This window comes from Haliotis rufescens, unplaced genomic scaffold (assembly GCF_023055435.1).
Source record: "Haliotis rufescens isolate VD_foot unplaced genomic scaffold, xgHalRufe1.0.p SCAF_5, whole genome shotgun sequence".
NCBI classification, from domain to species: domain Eukaryota; kingdom Metazoa; phylum Mollusca; class Gastropoda; order Lepetellida; family Haliotidae; genus Haliotis; species Haliotis rufescens.
Window position 1 is genome coordinate 54,583,619 of NW_025964223.1, and position 22,319 is coordinate 54,605,937.

The following is a 22,319-nucleotide window of genomic DNA, read 5'->3' on the forward strand; positions in this document are numbered from 1 at the left end:
CCTTTCTGCAACAACACAACATCCGTGTTCTACCGTGGCCAGCCCTCAGCCCTGATCTGAACCCCATCGAACACTTTTGGGATGAGGTTCAAAGGCGTCTGAACAATGTGCGCCCAGTCCCTACAACTGCCGATGAACTACGCACAGCTGCTCTGGATGTGTGCAGGAGGATCCCTAGGGCCTTCACAAATCGTCTGATCCACTCAATGTACAGGAGATGTGTGGCAGTGATCAATGCTAATGGTGGTCACACCAGGTATTGACTGACATTTTGGGTATTGACCTGAAACTGTGTAAGCCCTTGACATTTAAAAAACAATTATGTCATCTGCCTTTTAATCCATAAAACTGCCTTCAGTCAATTTTTTGTCAATCTTGCCCTATTGGCATTTCTTGTCTTTATTGTTGAAAATAAATAACATGTATACTGAATACTCGACTTGCGTTTCTTTTGCGTGTGAGTATATGTACACATAAACTAGCTAATTGGTTTATTGGTGTGTAAATCACATTATCGTTCTATCTGTATAGACACATACTAGTACTGTTCATGGGTAAACATGGATAAGGAGGTGTCTTCGCGAACACCTGGTGTACTCACTATTTGAAGTGATTCATGAACCCGACTCACGACATAGTCGGGATCGTACAGTTGTCTCTGCTACTGGCAGAGATTTCTTGTGAATATGGAAAGGGTTTGTGGTTATAACTTGTTATTATAAATTATTGAATGGGTTTTGTCACTTTTATTAACAAAGTGATCACGTATTTGATGTGGACGGAAGGCTGTCGTGGCATCTATTGTATTGTCATTGTATAGGTCAACAATGTAGACCGGATATATTCAACATAAGGAATATAAAGTTTCCAATAGCAGTTGACTACACACTTGTGTTTAGTTTAGTGATTTAACAAATGGTCGATATTGTAAACAAATAAGTGGTCGATATTGTGAACAAACCACGGGTCGATATTTTAAACAAACCAGACGTCCATATTTTGTAAACAAACCAAGGGTCGATATTATGAACAAACCCGGGGGACGATATTGCAAACATACCGGGGGACGATATTGTATACAAACAAGAGGTCGATATTGTGAACAAGTCAGGGGACGATATTGTAAACAAACCAAGGGTCGATATTATGAACAAACAATAGGTGGTGGCGATATTGTGAACTAACCGTAGGACGATATTGTAAACAAACCAGAGCTCGATATTATGAACAAACCAAGGGTCAATAGTTTGAACAGTAAAGACCATAATCGTCTTCATCACCATCATCGTAGTATGCAGTTAGTTAAAGAACTAGCATATTCTTGTCTGAGAAATATATTCACCGAAACATGAGGACTTTCTTTAACGACGTCGTCGACGATTATTTGTGTCGATGAATGCAAATATTTTCATGTCCTTTTTGTTTAAAAACTGAGGTTCGATTTACGGTTTAAGCTCATGTGTATTTTAACTCCTGCCAAAGGTCAATGTTCGTTTCCCTAAAACATTCAAAGCTCGGCCACAGTTTGTCCAATAAAACATGATAATAAATTCAGTATTATTTTGTGCCATCTTTGGCAAACACCTATTATCTACAAAAGACAAAACAATTCATGTAATAATTATAAGAATGGCAAGGCCAATGAAACATTGACATTGAACTAATTAATAACTGACACTTAACTAATTAATAACCGACACTGAGTTTGGAACATGCACCATGCTAGAACATTTTATGAAAGCATCAAGGTCGCTGATCAACTAAGATTGACGGAGTTGCTTCCCTTCTGGCGTTTATCAGGCGACTGGCGTGGCCAGAACTACCAAGTGTGAAGCTCTTGGTCGAACTACAGCCAGTAATACATGATTTGGACCTTCACATATGCAGTATAGGAAAGAATCACGACCTAGACACGTACATTATAGGAATAAATCACGACCTAGACACATGTAATATAGATATACATCACGACCTAGACACATGCACTATAAGAATGAATACGACCCAGATTCATGCAATGTAGTAATGAATCATCCAGGCATGTGCAATATAGGAATGAATCATGACCTGGACACACGCAACAAAGGAATGAATCATGACCTGGACACACACAACAAAGGACTGAATCATGATCTGGACACATGCAACAAAGGAATGAATCATGACCTGGACACATGCAACAAAGTAATTAATCATGACCTGGATACACGCAACAAAGGAATAAGTCACGATCTGGACACATGCAACAAAGGAATGAATCACGATCTGGACACATGCAACAAAGGAATGAATCATGACCTGGACACATGCAACAAAGGAATGAATCATGACCTGGGCACATGCATCAAAGGAATGAATCATGACCTGGACACATGCAACAAAGGAATGAATCACGATCTGGACACATGCAACAAGGTTATGAATCATGACCTGGACAAATGCAACAAAGGAATGAATCATGACCTGGACACATGCAACAAAGTAATGAATCATGACCTGGACACATTCATCAAAGGAATGAATCATGACCTGGACACATGCAACAAAGGAATGAATCACGATCTGGACACATGCAACAAAGGAATGAATCACGATCTGGACACATGCAACAAAGGAATGAATCATGACCTGGACACATGCAAAAAAGGAATGAATCATGACCTGGACACATGCATCAAAGGAATGTATCATGACCTGGACACATGCAACAAAGGAATGAATCACGATCTGGTCACATGCAACAAAGGAATGAATCATGACCTGGACACATGCAACAAAGTAGTGAATCATGACCTGGACACATGCAACAAAGGATTGAATCATGACCTGGACACGTGCAACAAAGGAGTGAATCATGACCTGGACACATGCAACAAAGGAATAAATCATGACTTGGACACATGCAATAAAGGAATGAATCATGGCCTGGACACATGCAATATAGAAATAAATGACATTATTAAGGTTCGGTATAATGATAAATTATCAAATATTAGAATTATAAGAATACATCCCAGATAAGGCATACACTACATGTGAACTTGTCCCAGGTAATGCGCACTATAGTTAAGAATACATCCCAGATAAGGCATACACTACATGTGAACACGTCCCAGATAATGCGCACTATAGTTAAGAATACAGTCCATATTAGGCACACAATATGAGAATGCATCCGCGATAAGGCGCACAAAATATAAGAATACGTAGCAGAGAAAGACGCATAAAACATAAGATTACATCCCAGACAATGCTCACATAACATAATAATACATCCCAGATAATGTGCAAAAACATAAGATTACATCACAGGATAGGTGGACAAAACATAAGAATACATCCGATTAGGCGCACATAACAATACATCCAAGATAATGAACACAAAATATTGCAAAACGTCACAGATTAGGCGCATAATACATTAGAATAGGGCGCACAAAATAAGAATACATCACAGATAACGCGCACAATATAAAAATACATCCCAGATTAGGCATGCAAAACATAAGAATACATCACAGATATAGGCACACAACATAAGAATATATCACAGATAGGGCACACAATATAAGAATACATCACTTATAGGGCGCACAATATAAGAATACATCAAAGATAGGGCGCACAATATAAGAATACATCACAGATAACGCGCACAATATAAGAATATATCACAGATAAGGCGCACAACATAAGAATACATCACAGATATAGGCATACAATATAAGAATACATCACAGATAAGGCGCATAATATAAGAATACATCACAGATAGGCTGCACAATATAAAAATACATGACAAATAGGGCACACAATATAAGAATACATCACAGATAAGGCGCACAATATAAGAATACATCACAGATAGGGCGCACAATAGAAGAATATATCACAGATAAGGCGCACAATATAAAAATACATCACAGATAAGGCGCACAATATAAAAATACATGACAGATAAGGCGCACAATATAAGAATATTTCACAGATAAGGCGCACAATATAAGAATACATGACAGATAGGGCACACAATATAAGTATACATCACAGATTAGGCACACGATATATGATACTATTCTAGAATCAAGCACACAATAACTTTGACTCTTCCAATTCGGGCACATTGTTTGACCGTGTTATCTAGATCCGTACTCAATAAAAGTCTTCATTGGGAAAAGGATTCTGAGAAATAATATCTTTCTCAAGCACTGTTATTTGTGTGTTTGTATAATAGTAACTCTGATTTTGAGTGTTTAGGTTACACACAACCAAATGTTTTCCCATAGACTGCTATAGTAACGTTATATTTTTTTTTTTAAAATGAATAAGCATTCAACAGCTATTACCTGTACGTGTGTTCACAGTTTGGCCTTAGAGCAGCAATAAAAAAATAAAAAATGACCAGATCCTTTTCCGAGTACCGGAAGCTAAACACACCACCCCCAGTTTCGCACCAAATGTCACCTACTTGAAAATAGCTGTGGTCACATTCAGCATAGTCATCATGTTGAAATAGACAGTACTAAATATAGAAAAAACATGGTCAGTTTTAATAACTGGATGGATGTACATTTGAAAGACATAAAAATCTTACAGAATATCCTCCAATCACAGCCTGCAGATATCTCTCGATCTGCACTGAAGGCTCCCTACAAAAACCGCACTGTCCAAACTGGTACTGATTTGGTGTAGTAGAACCTTTAGGCGGAAGAACAAACTAACACGAAAACAACAACCAACTCTTATACGTCCGCTTCGCTCCATCACACGCCACCGCCCACAACAAAATGTATACCCAAGTTGTATAAATTATCGAGGGTTAAACTACATGCATATTTATCTATGTTAACGGTTATTATAGGTGAGTTTGTTTTGTATTACCTGTGTCCGACATGAATACTGTCTGTTTGGTACTACTGTGTGTTATCGGCGCCGTGCCTCAACTGAAATGGGACATGGGTTACCTCCCTTCCGGTGATCACCACGATCAGCCTTGTGTTTCAGTTGCAAGACGTAGGAAGTGTATCGGGCATTTCTTTACAGTCAATATTGTGCAATACATGCATTCTTAACTAGGAAACTCGGGGAAAATGTATCCAAGTGAGTTGAGGTTACTCCTCCGTTGATGTTTTACTCAGATTCTGTACTCCTCTGTTGATGTTTTACTCCGATATGATACGCCTCGATTGATGTTTTACTCCGATTCGATATTTCTCCATTGATGTTATACTCCGATACGATACTCCTCCGTTGATGTTTTATTCTGATACGATACTCCTCTGTTGATGTTTTACTCCGATACGATACTCATGACTTGATGTTTTACTTTGATTCGATACCTTTCTGTTGATGTTTTACTTTGATTCGATACACCTCCGTTGATGTTTTACTGGGATTCAATACTCCTCTGCTGATGTTTTACTCCGATATGATACGCCTCGATTGATGTTTTACTCCGATTCGATATTCCTCCATTGATGTTATACTCCGAAACGATACTCCTCTGTTGATGTTTTACTCCAATACGATACTCCTCCGTTGATGTTTTACTCCGATACGATACTCCTCTGTTGATGTTTTACTCCGATACGATACTCCTCCGTTGATGTTTTACTCCGATACGATACTCCTCTGTTGATGTTTTACTCCGATACGATACTCCTCCGTTGATGTTTTACTTTGATTCGATAACCTTTCTGTTGATATTTTACTCCGATTCGATACGCCTCCGTTGATGTTTTACTCCGATTCGATATTCCTCCGTTGAGGTTTTACTGGGATTCAATACCTCTCTGCTGATGTTTTACTCCGATGTGATACGCCTCGATTGATGTTTTACTCCGATTCGATATTCCTCTGTTGAGGTTTTACTGGGATTCAATACCTTTCTGTTGATGTTTTACTCCGATACGATACTCCTCCGTCGATGTTTTACTCCGATACGATACTCCTCCGTTGATGTTTTACTCCGATACGATATTCCTCCGTTGATGTTTTACTCCAATACGATACTCCTCCGTTGATGTTTTCCTCCGATACGATACTCCTCTGCTGATGTTTTACTTTGACTCGATACCTTTCTGTTGATGTTTTACTCCAATTCGATACGCCTCTGTTGATGTTTTACTCCGATTCGATATTCCTCCGTTGATGTTTTACTGGGACTCAATACTCCTCTGCTGATGTTTTACTCCGATATGAAACGCCTCCGTTGGTGTTTTACTCCGATTCGATATTCCTCCATTGATGTTATACTCCGATACGATACTCCTGAGTTGACGTTTTACTTTGATTCGATACCTTTCTGTTGAAGTTTTACTCCAATTCGATACGCCTCTGTTGATGTTTTACTCCGATTCGATATTCCTCCGTTGATGTTTTACTGGGATTCAATACTCCTCTGCTGATGTTTTACTCCGATACGATACTCCTCCGTTGATGTTTTACTCCGATACGATACTCCTCCGTTGATGTTTTACTCCGATACGATACTCCTCCGTTGATGTTTTACTCTGATACTCCTCTGTTGATGTTTTACTCCGATACGATACTCCTGAGTTGATGTTTTACTTTGATTCGATACCTTTCTGTTGATGTTTTACTCCGATTCGATACGCCTCCGTTTATGTTTTACTGGGATTCAATACTCCTCTGCTGATGTTTTACTCCGATATGATACGCTTCCGTTGATGTTTTACTCCGATTCGATATTCCTCCATTGATGTTTTACTCCGATACGATACTCCTCCGTTGATGTTTTACTCCGATACGATACTCCTCTGTTGATGTTTTACTCTGATACGATACTACTCCGTTGATGTTTTACTTCGATACGATACTCATGACTTGATGTTTTACTCCGATACGATACTCCTGAGTTGATGTTTTACTGGGATTCAACACTTCTCTGCTGATGTTTTACTCCGATATGATACGCCTCCGTTGATGTTTTACTTTGTTTCGATACTCCTCCGTTGATGTTTTACCCCGATTTGATACGCCTCCTTTGGTGTTTTATTCCGATTCGATACTCCTCCATTGATATTATAATCCGATACGATACTCCTCCGTTGATGTTTTACACTGATATGATACTCCTGAGTTGATGTTTTACTTTGATTCGATACCTTTCTGTTGATGTTTAACTCCGATTCGATACCCCTCCGTTGAAGTTTTACTCCGATTTGATACTCCTCCGTTAATGTTTAAATTTGATTTGATACTTATTCGTTTATGTTGTACTGGAGTTCGTTACCTCCCATTTGATGTTTTACTCCGATTCGATACTCCTCCGTTAACGTTAATGAGGTATGTGAATCCTCGTCCAGAAAGTGACGCGCGAGTACATGAAACACTTTCAAAGCGCCCCTAAAATCCCCACCACCCCCGCTTCCTCCTGAAGGCGCCACACACATCCACGGGCAGAGGGTAAAGCATGTGAGCGCTTTATCCTTCCATCCACTGACAACATGAGAGAGAGAATATGAATTTGAATATTATTCCTCATGGTGTGTGTGTGTGTGTGTGAGAGAGAGAGAGAGAGAGAGAGAGAGAGAGAGAGAGAGAGAGAGAGAGACGGAGTGGAGATAGAGAAGTCTGGATAAGAGTGTGAGAGAGGGGAGGGAGAGAGTACCTATTTCCACCCACAGATGACGGAGCACGTGACAACATTCTACACTGTGCGAGATACACCAAACCACAAGGCACAGCAAGTTGGGTACATGTACAAGGCATTCAAATCAAACTCGAAAAAACCCATTTTCGACTACTTACAAACAGGAAAAGAATAACAAACACACTCTCGTCCATGTGAATATCTTCTCTAGGGAATTTATTGCGACATTTCCGGGAAAGGTCAATTAAGATTGGGCTTTGATTTCTTTGACAGAGAAATAGACTCGCGAAACCTGATGACATCACCCCCTCCCCATCAACGAGTGTAATCCACTATATGGAAAACGTTCTCTGCAAGTTCAAATACTTGGAAGGCTCCCGTCGTCGACCGAGCGCAGAGCTAGGGTATACCTAGTGCCTTGATTTACAGTCCTTTACACAGAGGACGGGGCAGAGGTGGCTTTAAAGGGGATATACTTGTTTATATATATACTTTTATTCCTCTATAGGAGTGTTACAAGGTATACATTAAGGATAATTACATGAAAATAATTACATTGTCACAATAAGAACGATCATCTAAAGAAACTGAAAAACAGATTTGCGACAGATACAACAGTTGAAATTAAGCTCAAGAAGAAACAACATCGGCAGTTTGGATGTATGGTCTAAATGTGTTGTGAAAGTGGCGGTGCTACGGTAGAGCAGGACATGCTTACCCTTGTCGCAAAAACCTGGTGTCACCAATGATTTTCAGTGATCAATTCATATAATTGTCACCGCTATTTTGCCCAATGGAATCTGTTACGGCAGATAATCGAGACTGGTTGTTTTCTGGCGTTGACGTATAATATTTACGGAGCCATGCTATTGGAACAAGCAGGATGATATATACAGTAAACTACGGTTATGACGAACTCAAATGGACCACTAATTTTAGTTCGTTATAACCGTAGTTCGTTATAAACATATATGCAACATCTATACAGCAAATGGCCGGGACCAAAAATAAAGTTAGTTATATCCGCCAGTTCGTTATAAGCGTGTTCGTTATAAACGTATGTTACTGTATGTGTGTACGGTCATATTTCTTTTCCCCAAGAACAAAAAGGATGGGTACAAATGTAGAGAGAAGACAGGAATTATGCTTTTGGCGATTATTGAGCTTTCAGTAAAACATTTCTTTGTCGTATATATATTGATTTGTTGGAGATGAGACCCGGCGAGGATTCCGGGTTAGCATAGGTCCCCAGCAACCGATGCTGGTCGTAAGGGGCGACTGAATCGACGTGTGTCATCGTACCCCGACGGCGTGGGTCGTTGTTCACAATATCCATCACTGGATTGTCTGGAGTCGATTATTTACAGGCCGCCGTCATACAGATGAGATATTACAGAGTGAGGCGTTTAACAGCAATAACGCAAACAAACTGGGATATTTGTGTATATCATCATTTTGTGCCCATGTTTTGGTAGTGAGGTGTGGCGTGGTGTGTGATGCGGTGTTTAGGGATGCGATGCGATGCGATGCGGTGCGGTGCGGTGCGGTGCGGTGCGGTGCGGTGCGATGCGGCGTTGTGTTACGTGGTGTTGTGTTGTGCGCTGTGGTGTGGTGTAGCCTAGTTTAGTCATAAGTAAATACTGAAATAATTACGAACGCCCGCCAGAATGTGGGAACATACGTTGATGGCAAAAGACCAATGATTGTATGCAAATACTAACATTTTCTCACATCGTTCCTGGAACGGGTTCTCAGCAAGATTTCACGAGGCACTACATCATATCACACATATACAGTTGTGTAGATTTAGTTCATTCTGCTACTGGTACATAGACTGTCTATTCTGTAACAGTAAAACTATCAATTAAAGCAAAGCCTCAGAACTGATAGGTGTAAAGATGAACTGAAAATTGAAATAACCCATATTCAAGGCGTCATTTCAAAGATTGTATCTCTAAGGCACTACTGTACCGTTGAAAATAACCTCCCGCACGATGCTGATCAAAGGAGAATCCTCTTGAAGCAAAAAAATTGTAAATGAAGAAAATAAATCTAAAAAATTATTCAATTATCTTGTGTAGGGTATGGAAGAGAAAACTGACACGTATTGCAAATCCTGTGTTAAGTTCAGATGCACGCCTTCCGAATTAAAATGTGGTTTGATTTCCCGAAAGTACGGGTATTGACTTCAAGCCGCGTGAACATATCGTCATATCAAATCCCAAACTTTACTGATCAGCTTTCGTGTAATTCACGGTTTTTAATACCCCGGGGGTGAAAGTTTAGATAAAACGAAATAATCACGACAGACAATCTATTGAAATTAGCGTGATAGTGGGATATTTATAGGGGTTAGATCCGCTGTTTTTGCTTCGAGACTTTGCCAACATTTGTTCAATCAATCTCCGGCTAAATGCGTGAGACTTCGGAGTTTGCGCTCCAAGTCACGTGTAAAGGAAGGCAAATCTCCATGATGTTTTTGTTAGGATGCATGTCGGGTAAAAAATAACCAGTCAAAGTTTGATGCGCGTTATAAATGAAAACAGCCACTCGAACGTTTCCAGCGTTAAAGTCGTGTCTACCTTCATTGGGGGATTCAACGCTGACAACCCGACTGAAATGTAGCGAAACTGACAAATAGTGTAATTTGTTTTTATAATAGAATAGTACCGCATGGTCTTCTCAGCAAGACGTTTATACCGTTTCTCCAAAGTGCTAACAACTGTTATCATAGGACAATGCTGTAAAATGTGTTTTTAACTTTTGTGATCTTTAAAGATCCATCTGTTTTTAAATATTGCAGTATTTTGCGTAATTTTTTTTTTTTTAAAAATAAAATCAAATTTTCGGATTTAAACAGATTTTACCAGCGTTTTGTTTACGCAGCTTTGAACAGTATTCCCTTTATATCACGGCATGTCAGCTTAATGCGGGAGGAAAGAAAGTGATGCAGGTTTTAAGACGTTTACCACATAGGTGAAACCCACGGGTATGGTGCTGACAAACCTAGAAACATAATCGGGGACTTAACCTTGTGAGACATTCCTGGACATCATTTCCCAAGTACCATATGCAGGTCGTGTTGTAAGAACAACGCATACATAACGCCAACGCTGTGGAACAACCATCCCCAACCATCCCACCGGGCGTAAAGACAACACGCACGATATCATCACCGAAAGCCAGTGACGACACCAGGCGCGCTATAATAAGAGGCATAACATGATAAGTGGGAGTTTATAACGCACCGACGTCATGGTTTGTTAAGTAGTTAACCGCTGGATATATTTTGGTAAAACAAAAGCGACAAAACCCTTTCCATATTCTTCAGAAATATCTGCTAAAAAAAGACTCGAATGTACGATTCCGAATATGACACGAGCAGGTGTTTATGAATCACTATCAAATAGTGATAATACCAGGTGTTTGCGAAAAGGTGTGATATATCCTGCGTCACCCGTGACTCCCATCACAAACACATGCAAGGGTAAGTCAATTGTCCATCTAGTAACACAGGAACATATGTTACAAGTTATAACAGAGAATTGCATCGGACATCATTTGGGTCACAAGTGTTGAATTTGGAAATGTCCTCCACGTGTCTACCATAAACTATTTTGAAAGCTGATGCCTCGAATGTTACCTTGATCAAACAGCTTCAGAGCACGACTTGCATGACGCTCTTTGAAATCTTGGTAGAAAGAGAATGATTGATTGAACCTCAAACGTTGTAAAATGTAGACACCAAGGGTTGGAGCTGCAGGAATATTGCTCGAATATGGAAAGTTGACTGTTGGTAAGTTTCAGTCATTCCTCTTGAGGCGAGTGTCTTTGAATAGTTTACTGGTATTTATACATTATTTATTAATCACGATTATTTACACTCCGCCGTGATTTCACTGGACTATCGGTGACCGCAGCGCAAAAATATTCACTTTAAAATAGCTAACAGCTTTTGAGATATCCTCATTATGACGCATAATCGGGCAAAGTGCTCAACGCTCCCCTTTTTCTCTGAGATAAACTTTAACGTTCACTCCAAGACCTTCTGCAGAATGTAACATTCTCGAGCGTGATTTGCACGTGCAGCATGCCCTGCGTTCAAAACGTTTGTTCCATTTTCTTTATTTGAATAACATGACGACATCGGTGTTAAGTTATTTCTTGTGTGTTAATCTGTCATTTCATTGAACGGGCGGACGCGCACAGCACGTGTGGTGATCTCCTTCTCCATAATGTTTAGCCATCACCAGATAGCAAGATACTGTGATTGGAAGACTGGTTCATATAAAACTGCTTCAAAAACGTAGTTATCTTAACGTTTATAACTTGACAATACTTCAACATATGCTTCAAACATATACGGTAAACTACGGTTATAACGAACTCAAAGGGACCACAAATATTAGTTTGTTATAACTGTAGTTCGTTATAAGCAAAAATACCGCATATATACAGCAAATGGCCGGGACGAAAAATATGTTCGTTATATTCGTCAGTTCGTTATAAGCGTGTTCGTTATAAACGTAGTTTACTGTATGTCACACTGAACATAGTGCTTGTACTGCGAATTCGAATATCAACTAGGTCTTTAAGATGCTGATAGAATAGTCAATGAAAACATTTGTGCTTTTAGGCCATGTCCTCTCTCGGAGTCATTCCTGGTTATTGTGTCTCACATTAAATTCAGCTGTGCGTTATCCTGCGCTTCAGAAGATATTCGTAAATATTCACAAACGTGTTTTTTGCTTCGAAGTCATGTACTTTGAATATTATTCCTCATGGTGTGTGTGTGTATGTGTGTGTGTGTGTGTGTGTGTGTGTGTGTGTGTGTGTGAGAGAGATTGAGTGAGAGAGAGGATAGATACATAGATAGATAGGGAGTGCGAGGGAGGGGAGAGAGAGAGGGAGAGAGGGGAAGTAAGAGTGAGAGAGAGACTGAGAGAGTACGGATTAAGTATCCGTAGTATGGAATTGCAAGAGAGAGAGAGAAAGGGGATGAGAGAAAGAGAGTGAGAGTGAGAGAGAGAGGATTGTGAATAGGAATTTGAATACATAGATAGATAGGGAGTGCGAGGGAGGAGAGAGAGAGGGATAGAGGGGAAGTAAGAGTGAGAGAGAGACTGAGAGAGTACGGATTAAGTATCCGTAGTATGGAATTGCAAGAGAGAGAGAAAGGGGGATGAGAGAAAGAGAGTGAGAGTGAGAGAGAGAGGATTGTGAATATGAATTTGAATACATAGATAGATAGGGAGTGCGAGGGAGGAGAGAGAGAGAGAGAGACAGAGAGTACGGATTAAGTATCCGTCGTATGGAATTGAGAGAGAGAGAGAGAGAGAGAGAGAGAGAGAGAGAGAGAGAGAGAGAGAGAGAGAGAGAGAGAGAGAGAGAATTGTGAATATGAATTTGAATATTATTCCTCATGGATTCTGCTTTTAGTTGAGGTTTCTATGTTTATGGAAATGGTTCTTGAGGCTTTTTATGTAATATTTCTATCATGACTGCTTTACTCATGAAACTATAAATGATACTTCTTTCACTCCCTTGATGACGTCACCAAGTTTGTACGTCATGTCAATATCCTTTATCGTATGACGTATTCTTTACAGACAGACACACGTATTTAAAGCTCTCATTGTTGTTGATACCGTTCTTGGCAATATCGGTCTACAATGAACTGTTAATACTGCACATATTCATAAAGACCGTTTCCTGCAGCCAGAACAAAATATACCATATTGATATTTATTGTTATCGAAAACAATATTAATAACTGTACCATGCGTGACAAATGTGACAATAACATAAAACAATACACAACGGGTATTGATTCTGAGGTGAATATATTTCTTCATATATGACATCCTATATTATTATCAATGAGAGCAACACAAACTATCTAGACAATATCAGCACTATATTATTTGTTTTAATATCATTCACTCGTATATATGATACACATATGTACTATCAATAAACTCATATGGAACGAATAAACAACACATGCTACTAATAATAACGTTAACACATGTGTTTTGCGAAAAATATCACTTCATTTTTCAATCAGTCTTGAATTGTTTTTTTAGCTCAGCTCAGAATTAATGTTTCCTAGCATTTGAAGTCTAAATTTCAGTGTTTGCAGCACTTTTCGTTTTGTTTCCATATTGTAAAACAATCTCTTTACAAGTCTCCTTTGTCAAAAATATTAACCTTTTTTTGTCAACGTTATTCCGTGACCTACTTGGAGCGCCTCTAACCTCATAGTTTTTATAGCGGCTTTGAAAGAATTTCACGGGCAATTTACTTTTCAATTATTATTTTCAGAGGGGAGTGGGGTCCCCTGAGGCCGATCTTCAGTGAGAGAGATATGGAAGTCTTGGTGTAACGTCTATATTCCTTCTCAACGTCTTTACTTATCACGTCACCTCAACCGGAACGCCAAACGCCGGGGCGCAAAAGATACTATTTTCCTTTCTGCACTGCATGCTTATCATTATACATCGTCCTATTCGTTTATATAGTTTCACCATTTATTTCATATTTATAAACTTTATTTGTTTTGAAAGCCATGTAACCATGCAGCCATGCAGCAATAGGTCTACGTTTACGAGCAGGCTGTGATTGGTGTTGAGTTTCTCTGGTATCTCGGTGCTTTCGCTTGGAATATGACATAACTTCCCTTGATGGCTTGATTACGCTTAAAGGGGCTTGTCTGTAGGGAATGTAAAGTGTATGGGTCGAGATGAAATTTGGAGTCTTTCTGAAATATTTTCGACACCGTGTTACTGCAGTCAAGAGGAAATTGGGATTGTGATATATGAAGTTGATAAAGGCAAAATTGAAACATATTAATAATACTTCATTGTAAGCATGTACAGATAATCCGTTCTTGTGCCTCTGGTTTAATGCCGCTTTGAACAGTATTTCTGTTATATTATGGCGCAATGCGTGGCGGAAGCCTGAAATGATGCAGGTCAGTTTTACCACTTTGTTAAAACCCGATAATCATACCAAAGGTGAACAGGACGTAACGGCTTGGCCTACTGTGTCACCGTTCCCCTTAAAGACAGAACGGGTTTATACATGTAACTGTTGACATGAGGTTGCTGATATGACGATATATACGTGTTGGCCCTGTGTATTAAAGTTCATTCTCCAGGATGCGATACACAATGTGGGTCAAGGTGAGAAACTGTAACGGGAACTTCATCACACATCGTGTACATTTAGAATTGTATGTGCGTGCTAGAAACTTATGATCATGGGTTTGAATCCAGGTTCGCCGTGTGTGTTAGTGTTAGTGTCAGTGTGTTAGCGTGTGAGTGTGTTAGTGTTAGTGTTAGTGTGTGTGTAACCTTGCTTTGTGTGTGTCACTTTTATCCGTGGATGATGACATATAATGTATAATACGATGTTCATGGTTGACATTGTAATGTCAGCTCGAAATTGTCACTTTTAAGCAAAACTTTTCACGTAAAAGCATATGCTACTTTTGGTGTATCTGTGAGTATTCGGCAAAACCTCTACCTTGTTTGGACCGCCTCCGTGGTCTAGTGGTAGAGCGTCCGCCCGGAGAGCGGAAGGTCCGGGGTTCGATCCCCGGCCGCGTCATACCAAAAGACGTTAAAAGATGGTACTTGTTGTTACCCTGTCTGGCGCTCGGCATTAAAGGGCTAAAACAAGGACTGGTCGGCTCGGAGTCAGTATACCTTGTCTGAGTGGGGTATTCATGCTAAACTGCGGCATGGTATCTCAGTGTGCTAGCACTATAAATCGGCATCAGTCCGGACTAGTACAAGCAGCCACACACACACGTCTCTATATAAGTGCAATAATCTTGGACGCGACGTTAAACCCAATTTCACCTGACCTCACCACCTCTACCTTGTTTTTGCTCTCTACTCACGTATTAGTTTTATGTGTTCATATAGTGCGGACATATGTTTTGTAGCAACCCCTGTCTCTGTTTTTGCGTAGATCCTTTACATTTCTAACCCCTACTGATCATGCCATTTCCATAACAAGCGGGCATCCCGGGTAAGAATATGGGTCCCAAGAAACCTTTATTATGCTTCTCGTCAACATGGTTCAGGTGGCCAGGCCCGATAACATGGCTGACTGCATGTCACGCCCACCTTTTTGGTTAACTGCATCGTATCCAAATTGCGTGGATCGATCTTTATGATGTCAATCACACTGGATTGTCTGGTCCAGATACGATTATTTACAGAGTGCCGTCATATTGCTGGAATATTGCTGAGTGCAGCGTTAAACAACAAGCAAAGCACAACAATATATTTAGAAAAAGATCAGGTGAGCTACGGAGCCTTGTAGTTCTATTTTATACTTACTACTGACCTGAGTCTGTTACAGTACGTGGGTTACTGCGAAGTGTGGTGTGTGTGTGTATCCCTTACTACGATAGGTTGTGTATTTTGCACATCTCAGTGAAATGTCGAATGCTACAATCTCCAAACAACAAAACAACAAAATCTTATAATATGAAAACAATGTTGTATTCCTTCGTCAAAAACATAGATACACCATCGACATGTCATACGAGACGGGACAAATTAAAGAATTTCTCTTGGATTCCGAAATGTTATATTTTCTAAGGCAGCTGTTCCTCAGCATTTGCAATTTCGTTTCGGCCAATTCCATATACTCTTCATTCATACAGAGATATGTATGTGATAAATTTATTAAATGTTCTCAGCATTGTTTTATTATGACTCTAATACAAATTTAAATAGATAGTACTCACACCAAAACACTATCGTCAGAACGCTATACATCAAACCACCAACCACGTAGGCAAAAATATATGTAACATAAGGAAAACCTATGGGCAATACTGTTTTAGTTGCAGCGTTTACATGATCACCGTTCGCCTCTGCTTGGTGTAATACGCAGGTTAAATACATATCCGGTATGATGACGTCACTTCCGGTCACGGGGTGTCGTGTTCTTGTAGGATAATCATGCATCTTCATTCTGTCAGCAATATTTCAGCACTTCCGATCTTATAGTTTTACTTCCGGTTAACCGTGTTACTTCTCTTTAATGAGAATATAATTATTATACAATTTCTTGATTTTGTTTCTAGTGCGTACGGTGAATATATTGAAGCACCACTGGTAAATGAGGCTGCACTGGCGAACACATTACATGTAACTTACACGGTAGGGCCTGAAAACACGTCATCATCACCATCACCATCATCATCATCATCATAATCATCATCATGCATTTTCACACGCATTCCATCACTTCAACCTTACACACTATTCCCAGCCCCATCCAAAGGCTTTCTCAAGTCCTGCCCAACCCTCCCCATGGGTCAGTGGTCATCGCTTGGTCTGGGTCAGTGGTCATCGCCTGGTCTCGGGTGGAAGTCCGAAGAGTTGATGGACACCCACTGTCTGTTCCATGGCCCTTTGACGTCATCACATGATGATGTTGGCGGTTGAGTCACAAGTTCAGATTTACAGGATCTGTCTAAACAAAAGCAGTTTATATCATGAAAATGTTTGAATTAGGCGTAGCGTGCTCGTGTGTGATCGATGTTTTTTTACGCCACATGAAGCAATAATTGAGACGTGGAGACAAGCTCTGTACAAGTAGCTTGCATAAAAGAAACTTTAAAACAATGAAACAATGTTTTTTTCAGAATTAATTAGGTACACATAATCCGCTTGTATTTTTGTCGCGTTGGGGTAGCCTGGTAGTCAATGCGTTCGCTCGTCACGCCGAAGACCCGGGTTCTATTCCCTACATGGGTACAATTTGTGAAGCCCATTTCCGGCGCCCCCCACCGTAATATTGCTGAAATATTGCTAAATGCGGCATAAAACCATACTCACTCATTGGTTTCTACGTGGTTATATATCTCCATGTGGATTTCGTGATCGATGACGTAACACGAATAACGTTGTTGTCAGTCGGTAATCATGGACTTTGACCTTCCCAAAGGTTATGACCACCACCTTACAACCCCCTAGCTAAGAACCTACATAAGGTACAAGGGTCAGGCATCCTTGCCGCGTATACCAGATTGCTGACACGAATGACACGAATCACGGGGGGGGGGGGGGGGGGGGGGGGGAATAATTTATTGAACGCGTTCAGCAATAATACATGTATAATAATACTGCGCTCTGCACATAATACATGTATAATACTGCGCTCTGCACATGATCGAATTGCTAGAGCAACGATCAATGCCATCCAGGTACACCGACAATCGGTGCAGGAGCCTCACAATCAGCCTGTCCAAGTATGACAACCCGACAAAGTAGGTTCCTGGGACCAGTTCTTCCCGGCTCACCCAGGGAGTTCATGCTATGAATATTCATATTAATTACAGCCTAAGAGATGGAACCAAACTGTAACATTGGAAGGTCCCTCCTTTGTCATACCGGTAACAGGACTCACAGAAATAAATGTTTCTGTTGTAATTGACGTCTTTTAATGGATCCGTGAAGATCCGGGGTAGAACAGGTCTTAAGCAACCCATGCTTGCCGTAAAAGGCGACTATGCTTGTCGAAAGAGGCGACTAACGGGATCAGGTGGTCCGGCTCGCTGACTTGGTTGATGCATGTCATCATATCCCAATTGCGTGGATCGATGCTCATGATGTCAATCACTGGATTGTCTGGTCCAGACTCCATTATTTACAGACCGCCGTCATATAGCTGTAATATAGCTGAGTGCGGCGTTAAACAACAAACAAACAAACAAAACGTCTTTTAATGTACAAAAAGCCAATTCCACAGACTACAAAGATGAGGGACCTACCACATTATACGTCCCTCTCTTCCCGTCCTCCCTTCTTAAATGGCTGGTCCCAAAGAGTCATATTTTTCTCGAAACAGACTGTACACAATGACTTCTTGTATAAGATCCATTCTGAGTGATGCAATGTACCGTTACTTACCTGTATCTGTTGTCGCCTTTGGTACCAATACTGATGCTTCTGCTAGTTTGGAAGTTCTCCAATCATCCCTGTCCGTGTCTGATCCTTTTAAGCATTGATGCCCGCGCGGCACCTCTCGGTGACGTTTTGATTGGTTGGTTGTTGTGACGTCTTGTACGTGTGTTGACAGGTCATTTGTCGCCTGGTCCCGACCTCTGACCTTGTCTGTGAATATTGGGAAGACATATTCCCCTTTTACTATTTCCTGCGGGTAGAAGGTTTTGATTAACATTCTGTAAGTCATAGTGTAAAAATGGGGGTATTGTTTAACGTCGGTTTTAGCACTCACGTTTCAAAGGAAGGCAGGGCAAAATAGAAATAGCTGTTTTACCACTGTACCAAAATTTGAAATCAAACCCAGGTGGTAAGTTTGACAGGCGAACACACTTCTTGCTAAAAATAACTATCTCGTTCATAACATTATATATAGATACCAATAAATGAAATGGACATCTGGATATGATATTAAATATATACGATATGTTTTCATTGTATTGAATAGGATCGCATTCACCACAGTACAATCAATTTATTCATTTTTATGTTCAGGAAACACGTACCATGCGCGGCAATTAAAACACAAAAGAACAGTGGGTCGTGTAAAAGAACCTGCACAGACCGTTGATTTGGAAATACAACATTAATAATTGCAAAGAGATAATAGTCATGTTGGCTGCTGGTATCATGCCAGTAACATGAACGTGAAATGAATTTAATGAGTGAGTGATGTGGGAGGAAAGCCCAAAGTGATGCAGGTTTCAGACGTTTACCACTTCGGTGAAACCCACGAGCACGGGTATGGTGCGGACCAATCTCATTAAAATCAGATCTCTATTCTCGCTACCGCTGATCTTTGTTTAGTCCACAGATCATTGTTTAGCGGTAGTAAGAACTAAGGTCTCATTGTAATGAGATTGGGAGCTGACAAACCTAGAAACATAATCGGGGCGAAGCCACAATCATAGGTTTCTGGCGTACCCAAAGGACGCAACTCTGCACGGCGAATCGCGGAGCCTCAGACAACTGAGATATGTACATGTGTATATATTGACATGTACAACACTGACACGTGTATATTTGTTTGTTTGTTGTTTAACGCTGCATTCAGCAATAGGCGCGTAGGATATGGGTACTGAGACCTGCATCACTTCGGGCTTTCCTCCCACATTAAGCTGACACGCCGTGATATAACTGGAATACTGTTAAAAGCGGCGTTAAACCAAACTCACTCACTCACTCACTCAAGCCATAATTTGTCTTGGCTTTCCGAAACTACATTCAGTGTAATATCCAGTTTGATGGTATACCAAGAGATTATTAACAAATTGATTGACTAATCACCTAGTGAGTGAATGAGTATGGTTTTGCGCCACTTTTAAGCACTATTTCAAATGGGCTTCACACATTTTACCCATGTCGGGAATCGAACCCGGGTCTTCGGCGTGACGAGCGAACGCTTTAACCACTAGACTACCCGACCGCCACGTTACATTTTATATTATATATATATATATACACACACACACACACACACACACACACACACATACATACACACACACATACATACTGACATGTACATAACTGACACGTGTAAAAAGTGACACGTTCATAACTGACACGAGTATATACTGACATCTGCATAGCTGACACGAGTATACAAGAATAGACGACCCTATAAACTGACATTAATACTTTCTTAACTGATATGTCTGTTATCGGTTGCAACCTGATATCATTGCCCGACACGCTGATATAACAGCCACAGAGGTATTGATAAAACACTATGTTGATATATATAATACCTCTTACGGTAAATTACATCCATGAATCGATCTATCAACCTGTACGCATTAGTAGTTATTTTCAATTATTTTTATTTTTGTTTCAAAATGCATACGTGTATACATCATAGAAGGAGGTCGTTTAACTCTGTTAGAATTCTTGTATTAGCAATAATCTAACTGTTACTTTATCAACAGTCTCTGCCTTCACGTTGTCCTGAATATGATTGCGGTCCCTCATATACTCTCGTTATCTCAAAAGTGCCTTTCTTCCTTTACAGAGGGACTATCTTCGATAGCCTGGTGCCCATTGCCACTCTTGATCGAGACGACGAATAGCGTCGTGAGTGAAAGTAAAGTAGTCTCGTTGTATTTAAAATAATTAAGCTTAATGCACGTAATAAAACGCAACACAAAACGTGCAGACAAAGTGGTGTTATTAACTAAAGACAAAGGATTGCAATTACAGCTATAATTTGCAATTAAAATTTTGACACAAAAGAACGGAAATTGTGGGATTATATATATATATATATATTCTATGTTCTATTCTATGTTCGCTGAACAGCAGTAACAGTAACCGAAACACATTATGCCTCTAACACAGAGAATATTGTTACAAGCTGTGTTCAGTCTTACTCATACACACATGACAGAGACAAAAAATGACTATTCATTCCAGATACTTACTGGTGCTATGGGCACTATGCCACCGAGGTGGATCTCATACGCCCAAACCAGGTCCACCGATGTCCACTCCAGCGTTACTCAAGGACCGTGTATCACTTAATACAGAGTATCCAATGCACGACTGGTCAGCTGAGGTGTCTCCAGTTCACATCACCTGTCGACATTCATACTGGACCAGTGTCTCCCATTCACCTGCTATATATGTGATGTTACCTCCATGTTTATCTCTGGCAATGTGTGACATCTGACGCCGCGGCGCAGGTCGTTAGATAACGCTCACTCGGTATTGGTCGCCAGTCATAATAACAGCGGACCCAGCAGCCAACCTTGTATCTTCAATATCGTAAAATATAAATATGTTTTAAAATCAATGCGCAGTAAACAAGCATGAACTACCCATATCCCCGCCTATATGACATGTCCTGTTGTGTGCAAGTCACGAAATATGGTACGGTTTTCAAGATCTGCTCCGGAAATGAGCACTACCGACATTTTCAGTCTAAGTCAAAGTCGATTCCATGGAAACTCGAAAAATAAAAATGCCAAACTATCAGTTCACCACTAGACCTATCTATGTGCCAAGTTTGGTTATGATATCTCTCATGGTTTCGAGTTCTGTTTCGGAAACAAAACGTGACGGGCGGACGGATGGTGTGAGTGAGTTGGATTTAACGCCGCTTTTAACATTATTCCAGTTATATCACGGCGTGTCAGCTTAATGTGTGAGGAAAGCCCGAAGTGATGCAGGTCTCAGACGTTTACCACTTTGTTGAAACCCACGAGCACGGGTATGGTGCTGACAAACCTAGAAACATAATCGGGGAGAACCGGGATTCGAACCCACAATCATAGTTTTCTTGCGTTTCTGCACAGCGAATCGCTGCGCCTTAGACGACTGGGCCACTCGTGCGCCCGGACGGACGGATGGACGGACGGACAGCACCCATTTATAGATCGGGGGTGGGGGGATAATTCGTAAGCCAATGCCTTTTGGATTTCCATGATCGTAGTTTTGTAACATGAATCTCCCCCTACCCCTCCCCGTGGAGATTCCTGCTAGACCTGGGGTCCAGGAACCTGTGCTGGTCGTTATACACGACTAGAGGAACGGATGGTCGGGCTCTGGGATGACGTTATATCGTACCACTACAGCGTTGGCCATACACTGTAAATGTGTCAGGTTCCTCAACACAAACTTAAACACGGTCCTTGTCTCATGTTTAATGTGTTGAACATTTCAGAATATGGGGATGT

The 22,319-nt window shown here is 40.5% G+C and overlaps 1 protein-coding gene and 1 long non-coding RNA gene across 2 annotated transcripts; one reads left to right on the top strand and one right to left on the bottom strand.

Annotated features, from left to right (window-relative positions):
• The first annotated feature begins 2,055 nt into the window (after positions 1 to 2,055).
• On the top strand, positions 2,056 to 3,021 carry LOC125373329. Its single transcript, XM_048384337.1, has one exon. The coding sequence runs from the start codon at positions 2,056 to 2,058 to the stop codon at positions 3,019 to 3,021; it is 966 nt and encodes a 321-aa protein (XP_048240294.1).
• A 13,091-nt stretch (positions 3,022 to 16,112) lies between these two features.
• On the bottom strand, positions 16,113 to 21,331 carry LOC124125929. The gene is made up of 3 exons (XR_006859714.2): positions 21,066 to 21,331; positions 18,553 to 18,796; positions 16,113 to 17,113 (listed from the first exon to the last, which is right to left on the bottom strand). It is a non-coding gene; the product is annotated as an uncharacterized LOC124125929 (long non-coding RNA).
• Between the last annotated feature and the right edge of the window lie 988 nt (positions 21,332 to 22,319).

What these genes read in the sequence shown, in the direction of transcription:
- LOC125373329 (XM_048384337.1), top strand. Translation starts at nt 2,056, where the DNA reads ATGAATCATGACCTGGACACACGCAACAAAGGAATGAATCATGACCTG.